Source organism: Euprymna scolopes, chromosome 46, assembly GCF_053919585.1.
Source record: "Euprymna scolopes isolate OS-2025 chromosome 46, ASM5391958v1, whole genome shotgun sequence".
Classification (NCBI taxonomy): Eukaryota; Metazoa; Mollusca; class Cephalopoda; order Sepiida; family Sepiolidae; genus Euprymna; species Euprymna scolopes.
Window position 1 is genome coordinate 38,368,244 of NC_136527.1, and position 14,124 is coordinate 38,382,367.

The 14,124-nt window shown below is 35.1% G+C and overlaps 1 protein-coding gene across 1 annotated transcript; it reads left to right on the forward strand.

The window, feature by feature from the left end:
- Nucleotides 1-1,480: 1,480 nt before the first annotated feature.
- LOC145270097 (uncharacterized) lies at nt 1,481-3,160 on the forward strand. The gene has a single exon (XM_080125700.1). It carries the CDS (start codon nt 1,481-1,483, stop codon nt 3,158-3,160), a length of 1,680 nt encoding a protein of 559 aa, XP_079981826.1.
- The last annotated feature ends 10,964 nt before the right edge of the window (nt 3,161-14,124 follow it).

The window sequence follows — 14,124 nt, forward strand, 5'->3', positions numbered from 1 at the left end:
ATTGACGCAGTCAAGGAGTTCGACTGAGCGTACGATGACAACTGTTTTTGAGCTGTCTCAAGCGTGAGAGCCTGGTCGAACGCAGTATGCAGGTCGAGTTTCTTGTTCTCCAGGAGCCTCTGTCTGATGTGGGATTGCTTGATTCGGTTTATGAATGCATCCCTGATGTATTCATCCCTCGCTTGTATCGCCGACACAGCCTGAAAGTCACAATCCTTAGCAAGTTCTTTTAAGGACTGTAAATACTGGTCCACGCTTTCAAGTTGCCAGTAAATGACGACAGAAGATGCTGTTTTTAGGTTGAACAAAAACCTCTTCTAGGGTGTTCATAGCTGTCTGGTAGTCATTAACGTCAGAAATGTGTTTATAAATCGCTGGAGACACCAGGTTGATTAATAAATTGAGTTTTTACTCGTCTGTCAGTTGCGGACCACTAACTGCCTCGATAAATATAACAAACGACCTCTTCCAGTGTCGCCATATATCGGCTGCGTCCGCCTTTGTGGGTTCCAAATCAAGGCGTTCGGGTTCAGGTACTTCTCCATAGTTCTTTAGTGAAATAAATTGTGATAAATAGGACAGGAGAACTGAGTGAGCTTAAAGTAAGCTTTATTTCACTAAGAACAACGCGGAGAAGCGAGTCCACGTGTTCTACATTTCATACATAGGATAAAAACTAAAGGGAAATAATTCGCTTCCGGAAAGGGAAGTAATTCGCTTCCGGAAGGCATAGAAGAGAGTTATTCTTTTGTCAGCACATTCTGTATTTAATGTTTTTTTTTGTTCGATAAATTACTCTTCTACGTACCTGGGTACATTATGTATTTTAATGCTTTTATTCAGATCGATCGGTTCCTCTTCCACCTACCTAAGTTGTGTATTTTTACCATTGGTTTATGATGTTCTGTTTTGTTTCAAAGTACTGTGTCACTGTGACTGCGTAGTTCTCCCATGTTAGTTTGGCAAGCACCCAGTTTTCTTGCAAATCGCCATCCATTTACATTTAGTTGATGAATAGGTTTTGTCAAAATTCTAATCTTGTTTTAATCTACGTGGTCCGATAAATGCCTCTTCTGTATGGACGAGCATGTATATAAGTCTAGAGTTTAGAGTATTATACTGCATGGTTTTTTGCCAAACATGTGTTGGAAATGTTGACTGAGTATATATGGTGTAATGTCTTTACCAAATAAAGGGAGACCACCGCAGGTGTCACAGGAGTTACGGCCCCTGGCAACATCCGGGGTAGTGGTCAGTCTGATATCCAACGAGCACGATATTCCTCGTTCGTTTTCTCTCTCTCGTCAATCTCCGTCCATCCTACAACCTCACTATGGTAATAACCGATACCTAGCAAGTATCGGTTACTTACCATAAGGATTATCACATTGGCGACGAGGATAGAGTAATTTACAAAAATAGACATAAGAAAACACGAAAAAAAACAACAACAAACAGTCACACGTGTTGCAAAACAAACATGGCTGCCCTACCTCACTACCCGGAATTCGACTGCGAGTCAGAAGCCAAAACAGCAAGATGGACGAAATACATTAGCAGATTGAGGAACTATTTTATCGCCCACGACATAGAGATCGATAAAAGACAAAAAGCAATTTTGCTAACGTTTGTTGGTGAGGCGATGAACGACCTCATTGACGAATTACCAGCCGAACAGACCACACCAGGAGAAAACGAAACCCACTTCGACAAACTCGTCTCGGCTGTACAGGCTCATTTCAACCCCCAAAATAACACGGAATACAACCGATTTGTATTCCGTAACATCAAACAAACCACGCCGAATGTAGAGGACTTCTACCGGAAATTGAAAGAAGCAGCAGCTACATGTCACTTTGCAGACGCAAACGCTGAGATAAAGTCTCAACTGATAACAGGCTGTTCATCAGAAAAAGTCCGGCAAAAGGGTTTAATAAATTCTAACATGTCACTACACGACTTGATAAATTATGCCAGGACGACGGAAACAATAACAGCGCACCTACAACAAATGCGCTTAGAGGACACGACAATACAAACTACTACTGCAGTAGTAAACAAAGTCACGTACGGACAGCGACAGACACGTGACTGTCCCCGGCAAATTCGGTGCAGGAATTGCAATGGAAAATATCCACATGAACGAGGACAAACGTCTTGCCCAGCATTCCAGAGCCAATGCACTTATTGCCGGAGATGGGGGCACTTCGCCTCTGTCTGTTTTAGAAAAATGAACGACGAGGACAGACAATGTAGGACAAATCGTCTTCCACATCCACAAGTCCAAACCAGCCGCCGACCGGTGAACTGCATCGAGGACAACCAGCAGGACTCAACCAGCGGCAGTGACACAGAATATGTGTTTCATACAGGTAAGATGAAAAATCTTCCCTGTTTTGATATATCTTTTGGCAATAGCCACCAAACGTTCAATGTGTTAGCCGACTCAGGAGCCACTATCAATATTTTGTCTGAAGCAGATTTCAAGTGTTTAAAACCGACACCATGTCTCCGACCGACAAAAACTGTGATATCTGGATTTGGGGTCAAGCAAACTACTCCAGTTCTAGGCCAATTTAGGACCCTCCTAGAGTTTGGGGGCATCTCCTGCCAAGCTAACATACATGTAATAAAAAGCCCAGAAAAACCTATCATTGGCTGGGAAACACGTGAAAAGCTTAAACTTTTATCAGCAAAAAAGCTCCCAGTTAACCACATCAGCAACTCTGACACACAAATCCCGCAGACAACTCTTAAGCTTTTGGAGGACTATGCAGACCTATTCAATGGCTTAGGTAAACTTAAAGAGAAAAAAGTCCATCTGCACATAGATGAAAATATACCACCCATCGCTCAGAGATACCGCAGAGTCCCCTTTCATGTAAGGAAGGACATAGAAGAGCTAATACAGAAAGACGAGAAACTGGGGGTGATTGAAAAAGCGGAAGGACCAACCCCGTGGGTATCCCCTATTGTGGTGGTACCTAAGAAAGACCAAAGTAAAATCAGAGTTTGCATTGATATGAGAGCGGCAAACAAAGCTATCAAAAGGGAACGTCACCCTACCCCCACACTTGATGAGCTGAAGGCCATTCTATCGGGAGCCAGTGTCTTTAGCAAGTTAGACCAATCAGGGCTACAACCAGTAGGAACTAGCTGAAGAATCCCGATACATTACCACGTTCGCAACACACCTGGGCCTATATAGATACAAAAGACTATTTTTCGGTGTCAACTCCGCCAGCGAAATATTTCAGGAAGAGATTAGCCAGGCACTCGCAGGGATTGAAGGAGCCATCAACATCAGTGATGACATTCTTTGCTTTGGATTGGACCAGCAAGACCACGACGGAAATCTCCAGAAAGTATTTCAACGGCTACGCGAAAAAGGCCTAACACTGAATAGCAGCAAATGTGAATACAACAAGAGGTCATTGGAATTCCTCGGACACACATTCGGTAATGAAGGCATCAGCCCAAGTAACCGTAAAATAAAAACAATCCTCGAATTACCAAACCCCCAAAACGCATCAGAAGTCAGAAGTTTGTTGGGGATGACCAACTTTTGCGGTGCACAATTCATTCCAGACTACGCAACCCTGACTCATGAACTGCGTCAGCTAACAAAAAAAAACACTCAGTGGTCCTGGACTGAGCACCACACTGAATGTTTAAAAAACCTCAAGGAGGCTTTGAGTAAAGCATGCTCACTTGCCTACTTCGACCCTAACAAACATACTGAGATATATACCGATGCCAGTGTTGTAGGCATATCTGCTGTACTATCACAAGACGGGCGGGTAGTACAATTTGCAAGCCGAGCACTATCCACAGTTGAACAAAGATACTCTCAAACAGAGCGGGAGGCCCTCGCCATCACGTGGGCATGTGAACACTTTCACATATATATCTTTGGGGCCCCATTCACGGTTCACACAGATCATAAGCCCTTAACATCGATCTTTAATAACACCCGCTCCCAACTATCTGCGCGCATTGAATGTTGGGTTTTGAGAACACAGCCATACAATATGACTGTCACATACCGACCAGGTCATGACAACCCAGCCGACTATCTCAGCCGCCATCCAGTACATCTACCACCAAGCAACAGGGAGCAGAAAATAGCGGAGGAGTATATAAACTATATTCTCTCAACGTCGACCCCCAAAGCAATGACAATTGATGAAGTTGCAATGGAAACTGCAAAAGATTAGACGCTCACTGCAGTCATTCAAGCCATCCTCACCAACAAATGGCAAGGTGCCAATGACGGCATAAACAAAGCCACGTTTCTCACCCTACATGCCAACCGTGATGAACTATCACTAGCACATGAGGACAGTATCATTCTGAAAGGGCGCCGGATAGTGCTACCTGAGACCCTACAAAACAGAGCTGCCAAAATAGCCCATGCCGGCTATCAAGGCGTCGTGAAATCCACGGCCCTCCTCCGGGAAAAAGTATGGTTTAAAAACATGCAGCCTTTAGTAGAAGAAAACATCAGGAACTGTCACACCTGTCAGATCAGCACTCACAAAACGGCAAGGGAGCCGCAGAAAATGTCCCCACTACCAGCAGCCCTATGGACAGAGGTTAGTGCTGACTTTGGACATCTCCAGAATGGGAAATATCTTCTTGTTGTCACAGACGAGTACTCACGCTACGTTGTTGTCGATATCCTGGACTCTATCTCAACAAACTCGGTCATACCCCGTTTAGACAAGATATTTGCCGAATTCGGGGTACCAGTATCCCTCAAAACAGACAATGGCCCACCATTCAACAGCCATGATTTCAAAACCTACGCCTCTGTCACCGGTTTCAGACACAGGAAGATAACACCTCTATGGCCCCAGGCCAATGCTGAAACAGAACGCTTCATGCGCACTGTAAAAAAATCCATCAAAGCCGCCTTAATCAAAGGCCAAAGCTGGAAGCAGGAGCTATTCAAATTCCTGTTAGATTACCGAACGACACCGCACTGCACCACCGGTGTTTCCCCAGCCTCAATTCTATTTGGCCGGACCATAAAAAACCGCCTGCCACATCTAGTTGCACCTATAGCTGGAGACCATAGCATTAGGGTACGTGACACTCAAGGCAAAAAAACAATAAAGAAATATGCTGACAGAAAAGTATACGTAAAGCCCAATAATCTGAGTGTGGGTGACACCGTCGTTGTAAAAAGCGACCACACTTCAAAGGCACACACCCCCTATCAACCTAACCCATTAACCATAACAAAAAAATGGGATCCATGATTACTGCCACACACAAGGACAACCAAATTACAAGAAATGCCAGCTTCTTCAAAAAAATCCCTCAGCCACTAAGAAACCTCACACATGACCCACCTGAATACTCTTCATCTGAAGATGAGGGACACATGCATGTGACAGCATCACCAAAATCTAAAGAAAACCAGGGACAACACTCTTCAAACCTCAGACGCTCAGGCCGCACAAGACGGTCACCCAAAAGATTTGATTGGTAAATGCTACAAATACCCCTGTACATAATATTGCATAATTATCATTTTCTTTCCCTTAGGTTGACAGATGCTTCCCTCCAACCCAGCAACGCAAACACTCCAGTCACACCACGCATGAACAAACTCCTTGATGAATATAAAAAAAAATAATAATAAAATAAACTTTAAAAAAAAAAAGAAAAAAAGAAAAAGAGAGCATTGTAATGTCTTTACCAAATAAAGGGAGACCACCGCCTGTGTCACAGGGTTACGGCCCCTGGCGACATCCGGGGTAGTGGTCAGTCTGATATCCACCGAGCACGATATTCCTCGTTCGTTCTCTCTCTCTCGTCAATCTCCGTCCATCCTACAACCTCACTATGGTAATAACCGATATCTAGCAAGTATCGGTTACTTACCATAAGGATTATCACATATGGGTCATTCCAAAGAGAGAAATCCCACTGACACCATGTTAAGTAGCGAGAAGCAGAGAGAACACTAAACCAATATTGAGTTAAGAATATGCCACAGCTTATTATGTAGCGTTTGTTTGCTTGGTGAAGTGTGTGGAAAAGTGAAGAGAGCTTTATTAGCAAATACTGTAATCCGATAGTGGGCTCAGATGAGTTAAACTCAGGTACGTGCAAAATGAATGGCCGATCCCCAAAATACATAAACATTTTGACCCCCTACCTTCATTTAAAAATTCACCAAAATTCAGGAAATGAACTGATTTTAATGAAATTTTCAGTTTTTATTAACCATCACAGAATATACTGAACTCGTTATTTTTTAACCTTTAGTGAAAATGTATAATTTTTTGTAAATCAAAACAATTTTACTAAATTTAAAATTTAAGAACTAAAAAAACAACTCATGAATTTCTGTTTGCTTCTTTTATATAAAAAAATAAAGAATTGTAGATGTAAACAATTAAAATTATTTTTTAATATTTCAGGAACATTATGATAAGCAGTATTCATTCAATATTTTCACAAAAAATAATATCATTTCAAAAATATTTAATGTGGTTTTAATGATAAAAATTCTCCCGAAAATTTCAAATGTAATATTATAATATTTTTCTTGCATGAATGATGATTGACGGTGTAGACATCAAGTAAGAATTTTTTTTAATCCTGAAGACAAAGGAAAATTTAAAAAAAATAAAGATTTGAATCAAAAACAAAAAAAAAAAAAAAACAAAGAAAATTATTTTAAAAAATTTAAATCCAGGACCATTAAGAAAAATAATCGAAAAATGGTATTATTTTTAATAATGAGTACATGTTTTTTAATTATTAATTTAGACGAATACAGATGCGTTGATTGATTGTACTTGCTTGGGCGAGGGGGGTCTAATTAATCTTTTTTACACAAACAAGATGTATTTTTTAAAATCAATATTTTAAGACTCTACTAATTATCTCTGAAATAGTCCCAAAAATCTGATATTAATCTTTCAGATTCAGTTTAAGTTTCTAACGACGCCGTAAAAACATTGCACTTTTTCTTTTCGTATAGATATTAACTATGGTTCTTTTTCAATATCTCCATTTTTAATGTGTTTAGTAAACTGCGCCAGAACCAGATTTACTTTAAGCTTAAATGTTTCAAACACAATTAAAAAACCACAACAGGAATCTAAAAAATAAATTAGTAAATAAATAAATAAAAATACGAAAAGGCGGCTTTCAAAACTATCAGTTTCCGCCATTAAATTGCACGTGCAACGAATTAGAGAATTAATAAAGATGAAACTTCTATGTTCTCTCTCATGTAATATTAAAATGTTAAATAAAATAATATTAATTTTATCCGTGATATTCACCAAATAGATCGGCTCTATTTCGAAATATTTATTTTTTATTTTTTCTCTTCAATTTTGTTTTCTGCGAACTCGCTCTTCCGTTCGTCATTTTGAATGTAAACTTGAACTTGTAAAGTCAATCACATTTTAAAAATCGTTTCCTTTATAAAAGCAAATAAAGTTAATCGAAAGCAGATTATAAAACAAAAACGTAAGTATTACTACATGAATTTAGTATGGATTTTTGCGCATTTGCAGAATACGTTAAAATGTAAGGGAGATAACTACATTTATTAAGCGAATAATCCTAATGAAAATGTTGATTTATTGAAAAAAAATTCTCTGTCGATTGTTTGTTTGTTTGTTTGTTTGTTTGTTTGTTTTTTTCAATACTGACTTAAATGTAAAAAAAGAAAAAAAAAACAGCTTCTTTATTGTTTACAAAAAAATTTTAATTAATTTTAAATATTTTGTTTACCAAAAAAAAAAAACAAAAAAAAAACGAAAAATAAAAAAAAACTATATAGATCTTAAATGTTTTTCATTATTTAATGGTTTTTGTTTTCATCTTTTTTATATATAATCTTCCCAGTGGATTATTAGGGACTGCCAAAAGTCACCACAGAATTACCACCACCCCTATATGTAAAACGATATAACGTTATTATAAATTAATATTATCAATATAACTTTTGTACCATTTAAAAGAAGGGCAAAATAAACTAGTAATAATTAAAAAAATGTTTTTTTCATCGAACAAAAATAATGAAATTGCGAGACGAAAATCGTGTTTACATTAATTGACGCTTTAAAATAACGTTCCCATGTAGTAGACATTCCAAACGTGAAAATATACCCATATTTAATAAATCTAACAAAAATCAACTAATCGTCAGATTTTCGTGAAATTTTCGATACTCATCTATTGTAGAATGAAATTACATATAAAATGCAGGGGAAATATTTTTTTAGTGCGTGATCCCCATATTTATTTTTTCGAAATTGTTATATTTAAATCTATCGAAATTTCTATTTATTACGAAACATAAGAGTTCAAATAAGTAAAAAAAAATATGTTTTTTTTTTAATTTAAATGCACATATTGAACAAAAATTTACCTTGAAGTTGCAATTAAAAAATTAATATAAACTTAATATTATTATGTTTTTTTTCACGATCTTAGCCGAGCGTTGACGAACGCTTTCGGCGTTAACGCCGACGAAAGCCGAGAATTCGGAGCTACGGTGCAAGAACGCTAAAAGTATGTGAATAGCAACAACATTACAAGGAAAAGATATTACACACACACAACAAAATGGATAAAATTATTCACAAAAAATTTGGATAAAATAAATCACAAACACTTACCGAAAGTGTTTTTTTAAAGTAAAATAAATTTATTTTGTTAAATATTTTTTTTTTTGGTTCATTTTGTTTTCTAATAGCTTTTTTTTGGGGGGGGGTAAGCAACAGTAATAAACACTTCAATGTTTTTTTTTTGTTTGTTTTTAACAAAACGTTATTAAACAGTAACAACAATGTTTTTATTTTTTTTTTTTCAGTGATGTTTGTAGGGGGGGACAACAATTACTGTTTATGTTTAGTTCCGACTGGAAGATTTTCTACTGACTGTAGAGGCAAAGTAGGGAGCAAAGGGTTTTCAGAGGATGTGGAAAGAAGCTCCTTCCCAACTGGGTAGCCTTCCGTGATTTGATATCGCTAAATTAAATAGCTGAAATGAAAGGCTGTGTATTTATACTTTGAACAATAAAATAACTGAAATGAAACGCTATGTGTGTAATTTCAATGAAAATTATTCGTCTGCTGCGCGTTCGTTTGAAGCGCCCTGATTGGCTGATAAGAGTAACGTACCGCTCGCCATGTTCCGGCGTTTTCCGACGGATGTCGATCAACGCTCGGCTAAGATCGTGAAATCGGTGGGTAAAATACTGCAGGAGTACCAAAAAATTAATATAAACTTAATATTATGTTTTTTTAAATAGTGTTTTTTTTTTTCGAATTAATATATGCTATAATCAGTTGAATTACCAAGAAAAAGAAACTTCGTAAACATTATTTATTTTTAAAAGATTAAAACGATAACCATTATTTCAAAATGTTCCATTACAACATAGATTTTTAATTAATTGTGTTTAATTTTTATTAAATATTAATTTTTAATATAAACATGACTCTTGTCAGCTATTGTATCGTCAGATTAAAACCAATTTGAAAATATTATTGCACAAATATTAAGCATTTTGTAGCCCCCTCATATTTTGTTGGTCTCTTTTTACCGAACAAAATATGGAACCCCGTAGGTAACCAAATGAACATTCAGTAAAATCGTATTTCATATTTAATATTTTTAATTTTTTGTGTTTAATTTTTATTAAATATTAATTTTTAATATAAACATGACTCTTGTCAGCTATTTTATCGCCAGATTAAAACCAATTTGAAAATATTATTGCACAAATATTAAGCATTTTGTAGCCCCCTCATATTTTGTTGGTCTCTTTTTACCGAACAAAATATGGAACCCCGTAGGTAACCAAATGAACATTCAGTAAAATCGTATTTCATATTTAATATACAAATGTTTATCATATTATCAATCGTTAAACTGTGTAAATCTTAAAACCTAACAAAATTATAACAAAGATTAATTATTAAATGCAGTTTGAAGAAGATAAACAAAGGTTTTTAAAATATCATTAGGTCGCTTCTGTTTTTCCATAGTTCATATAGTTAACACAAATCTGACGTCACGGAAACATGCGATCCATTTTTCACAATCGTTTGGCAGACCCTATGGATTATTATCATTAATCTATTATTTTATTTTCAATACTGAAACATAAAAAAACAATGATCAATGTCTCGAATCTGACGTAAAGCAAAAAAAAAATCTTTACAATAAAACCTTTTTATAGTTTTTCAGGTGTGCTGAAAACGAATATATACTTCAAAAGTGAATTAGATTTCATGATATGAGGAAATTACTTTTTCCAAAAGTGGGGATCACTTTTTTTATATAAATTTAATATAAAATGAGCGATACTAGTGCACTTATTGATCCATGTAGAAATAATAATGTTATTTTAGAAAAAGGATTCTTAACATCGGGAGAGGAGGGTGCTTTGTACATATTCTGTACTTTAACCTTACAATTTAATAAAAAAAAGATCTAGAACTTTAATTAAATTTGAAAATACTATTTTAAAAATAGCACGGATCAATAAGTGTACTAGCACCAAATAAGCACCCACTTTCAGGCCACACGGTGATAATTTTTTTGGGGTGGGGCTGCCTGAAAGCCGTTTTGGTAAATTGTTATTTACTTTTGACCTTAACAATCAGATGACGATTTCTATAGGTTTTTTGTATGCTGAAAACGAATATCTCATTAAACTTTGTCACAAACAAGTCGTTTTCCGAATATTATACAATGTAAAGAATTGGCCACCACTAATAACATAAGGAATTACATTGCTTAATAATCAGAAAACTAGTTTGCAGCAAAAATATGTATATGCTTACATATACAAAAATGGGCACCACTGATAACATAAGGAATGACACGTATCTGTATGCAGATTTTTCTCTTTAATATTTTTAATATCCTTGGCCTTTAATGAAAGATTAAATTAGAAAAAAACTTTTATCTCCACTCACTGGGTTGCCATAAAGTGGGTGCTCATTTTGCATTAAATTTATAATGAAAAGTGAGACCCCACTTTTTAAAAAAGTACATTTTTCATATCATGAAAACTATTTCTCTGCGCCACTGTTAAAGCATATATTCGTTTTCAGCACCCCCGAAAACTTATAAAAGTGGTAATCATAAAATCTTTTTGGGAGGCGGGGGAGGTGAAAGATTCTAGACATTGACCAGTACAATTTCTTCATAGTTTACAATGAAAAAAAGTATGAATTTTAAATGATTTTCACTGGTTTAAAGTAAAAAAAAATGCTCAACGCATGTGCGGAAGTGGTATGCTCCTGTGTACTTGAAAGCTGATCATTTTCTGACATGTGCAAAATCATCAAAATGGTTTCTGGTTTCCGACTCACAAAAAACTCCCATAAAATCATGAGAAACTAGCAAAAATACTTTCTCTTCCCTTTCTCATTCCACAGTCAACTTTATGCTTGCATAGGTTAAACGTCTTTCTTGAAAAAGGAAGAACAAGAGAAAGAAAAAAATAAGAATATGCAATCAAAAATGCAAATTGAACAATTCGAGTTATATATACAGCATTATCGTGTTGACACACCAGTTCTCGTCAGGTCACCAAAGTTAAGCAACATTGAGTCTGGCTAATACCAGATGGGTGACTGGGAATTCTAGACGCTGTATGTACTTTCTGCTTATCTCTGCATTGTTTCCATTTGTTAGAATAACTTAATACTTGTTAGAATAACTTATATTTGTTAGAATAACTTATATTTGTTAGAATAACTTAATATTTGTTAGAATAACTAAATATTTGTTAGAATAACTTATATTTGTTAGAATAACTTAATATTTGTTAGAATAACTAAATATTTGTTAGAACAACTTAATATTTGTTAGAACAACTTAATATTTGTTAGAACAACTTAATATTTGTTAGAATAACTTAATATTTGTTAGAACAACTTAATATTTGTTAGAATAACTTAATATTTGTTAGAACAACTTAATATTTGTTAGAACAACTTAATATTTGTTAGAACAACTTAATATTTGTTAGAATAACTTAATATTTGTTAGAACAACTTAATATTTGTTAGAATAACTAAATATTTGTTAGAACAACTTAATATTTGTTAGAACAACTTAATATTTGTTAGAACAACTTAATATTTGTTAGAATAACTTAATATTTGTTAGAATAACTAAATATTTGTTAGAATAACTTAATATTTGTTAGAATAACTAAATATTTGTTAGAACAACTTAATATTTGTTAGAATAACTTAATATTAATAGTATTCTTAATATTTGCTTAAATATGTACCCAGTCAATTCTTACAATCTATATAATGTAAACAATATAATAGTTTGTTTCCTACAACACCAAGCAAAAACAATATGTATCAAAATGAGGTGGAAAATATGGGAGAAACCCTTCACAAGAGAGCAAGATACAAATACAGTATTCAAGAGTGATTCGCCAATTTCCATCCATATTTTGTGCATGTCATGCCGCTTATGGAAGAGTAAACAATGGTGATTTGACTCTCCAGGAATATGTGCATGTACAGACGATTATGTAAAAATCATTATGTAAATGTGGAACATTATACAGTAAGGTTAGCCATGTCATTCATTAATAGTAAGGTTAGAGAAACATTGAAAAGATGTAATATGTGCATGTACAGACGCTTATGTAAAAATGTAATATGTGGAGAGATTGAAAATCAGTTATGGTGAAGTATATATGGATGGAGAAAGGAAACCGTTGACCCTGATAGGATAAAGTAAATGATTATAGATTCCAAAGAACAGTGAAAAGTAAACTGTCTTAAGGAAACAAGTGTTAAACTTTGAAACAAATAAGTTTTAAACCAGCTTAATATACCACCTTTTAGGCAATACAGCATCTCTAATCATAATTGTTGTCATTCCAGTTTAGACAACGTAATACCTAGTCCATATCGCTCAATTTCTTCTTGTGATTGTTAGGAGCTCACTACACTCCACCTTTCTGGTATATGTTTTTGAGAAATCCGCCACAGATTGAAATTTGATTAGATAACTACGAGTGATTGTGCAAAAACACCAAAAACTGGCAATGTTTGTAATGCCCCGAAATCTGGTCATGCTGTAGTTACTTCTTACACGGAAGATAATGCTGTAGATAGCAACGTCAGAAACAGGTTTGAAACGGTTTCACAAATCACACAACAATGTAATCTTGTTAAGAAGTGTTCTCTTTTTACAGTTAAGGACAGATTGAAGGAATTAATGAGACTCTGTTGCAAGATGCAAGCAAATGATTACTGTAAAGAACAGAAAGTGCCGCCTGAACACCGTCAGATGCATTGAAGATCATGACACTTCATATTGGCTTAAAGTGATATTTAGCAATGGATTAAAATCCAATAGGCAAAGCGTTCGTTGCAGGCATTACATCAGTCTAAGGGAGGATGAAGAATTTAATCCCAGTTGCACAGTTTAAAAGCTACAAGGTGTTTGAGGTTTAGTATTATTGTGGCATATTATTAGTGTCTATAGTTCTCTTGCAAGGTCGAATACATTCGACCAAGTACATTAATATGTTGACTTAGCATATTCTACCTTACTTTGGCCGAAATTTGGATGATAATCCCATCTTTATGTAGGATAGTGCTCCCATTCACGCAACTGGTACAATGATAAAATTTCAAATCGGGAAGAATTTGGGACAAAAATGAAAAAAAAATGCGATGCTTTTTCATCCGAGAATTACTGCAGAGAAATTCAAGGAATATCTAAAAGATTGCAGATTGTCTAATTGCAGAAGAGCTATACTACTAAATATTTAGTTTATTGTCTTCCTGTTGTATTTGTGTTAAAGTAATGTTCTAAAATTATATTAAAATACAATTTTCCATAGTGCAGAGTTTCTTTATGCCTTCTCAATTTGAAGTTAATTTTTAAATTGGCATGAACACTAGGATACTTTCATGAACACTAGGATACTTTCATGAACACTAGGATGCTTCAATTTAAAGTCAAATATAAACAGGAAAACTTAAAGATGGAATAAAAGATGAATCAAATGAGGTATAGGTTTTTAAACTGTTACACTCAATTTAGCTTAAATTTGCAGGTTTTGAAAAAATAAGTTCTGACTTTTTTGTGCCA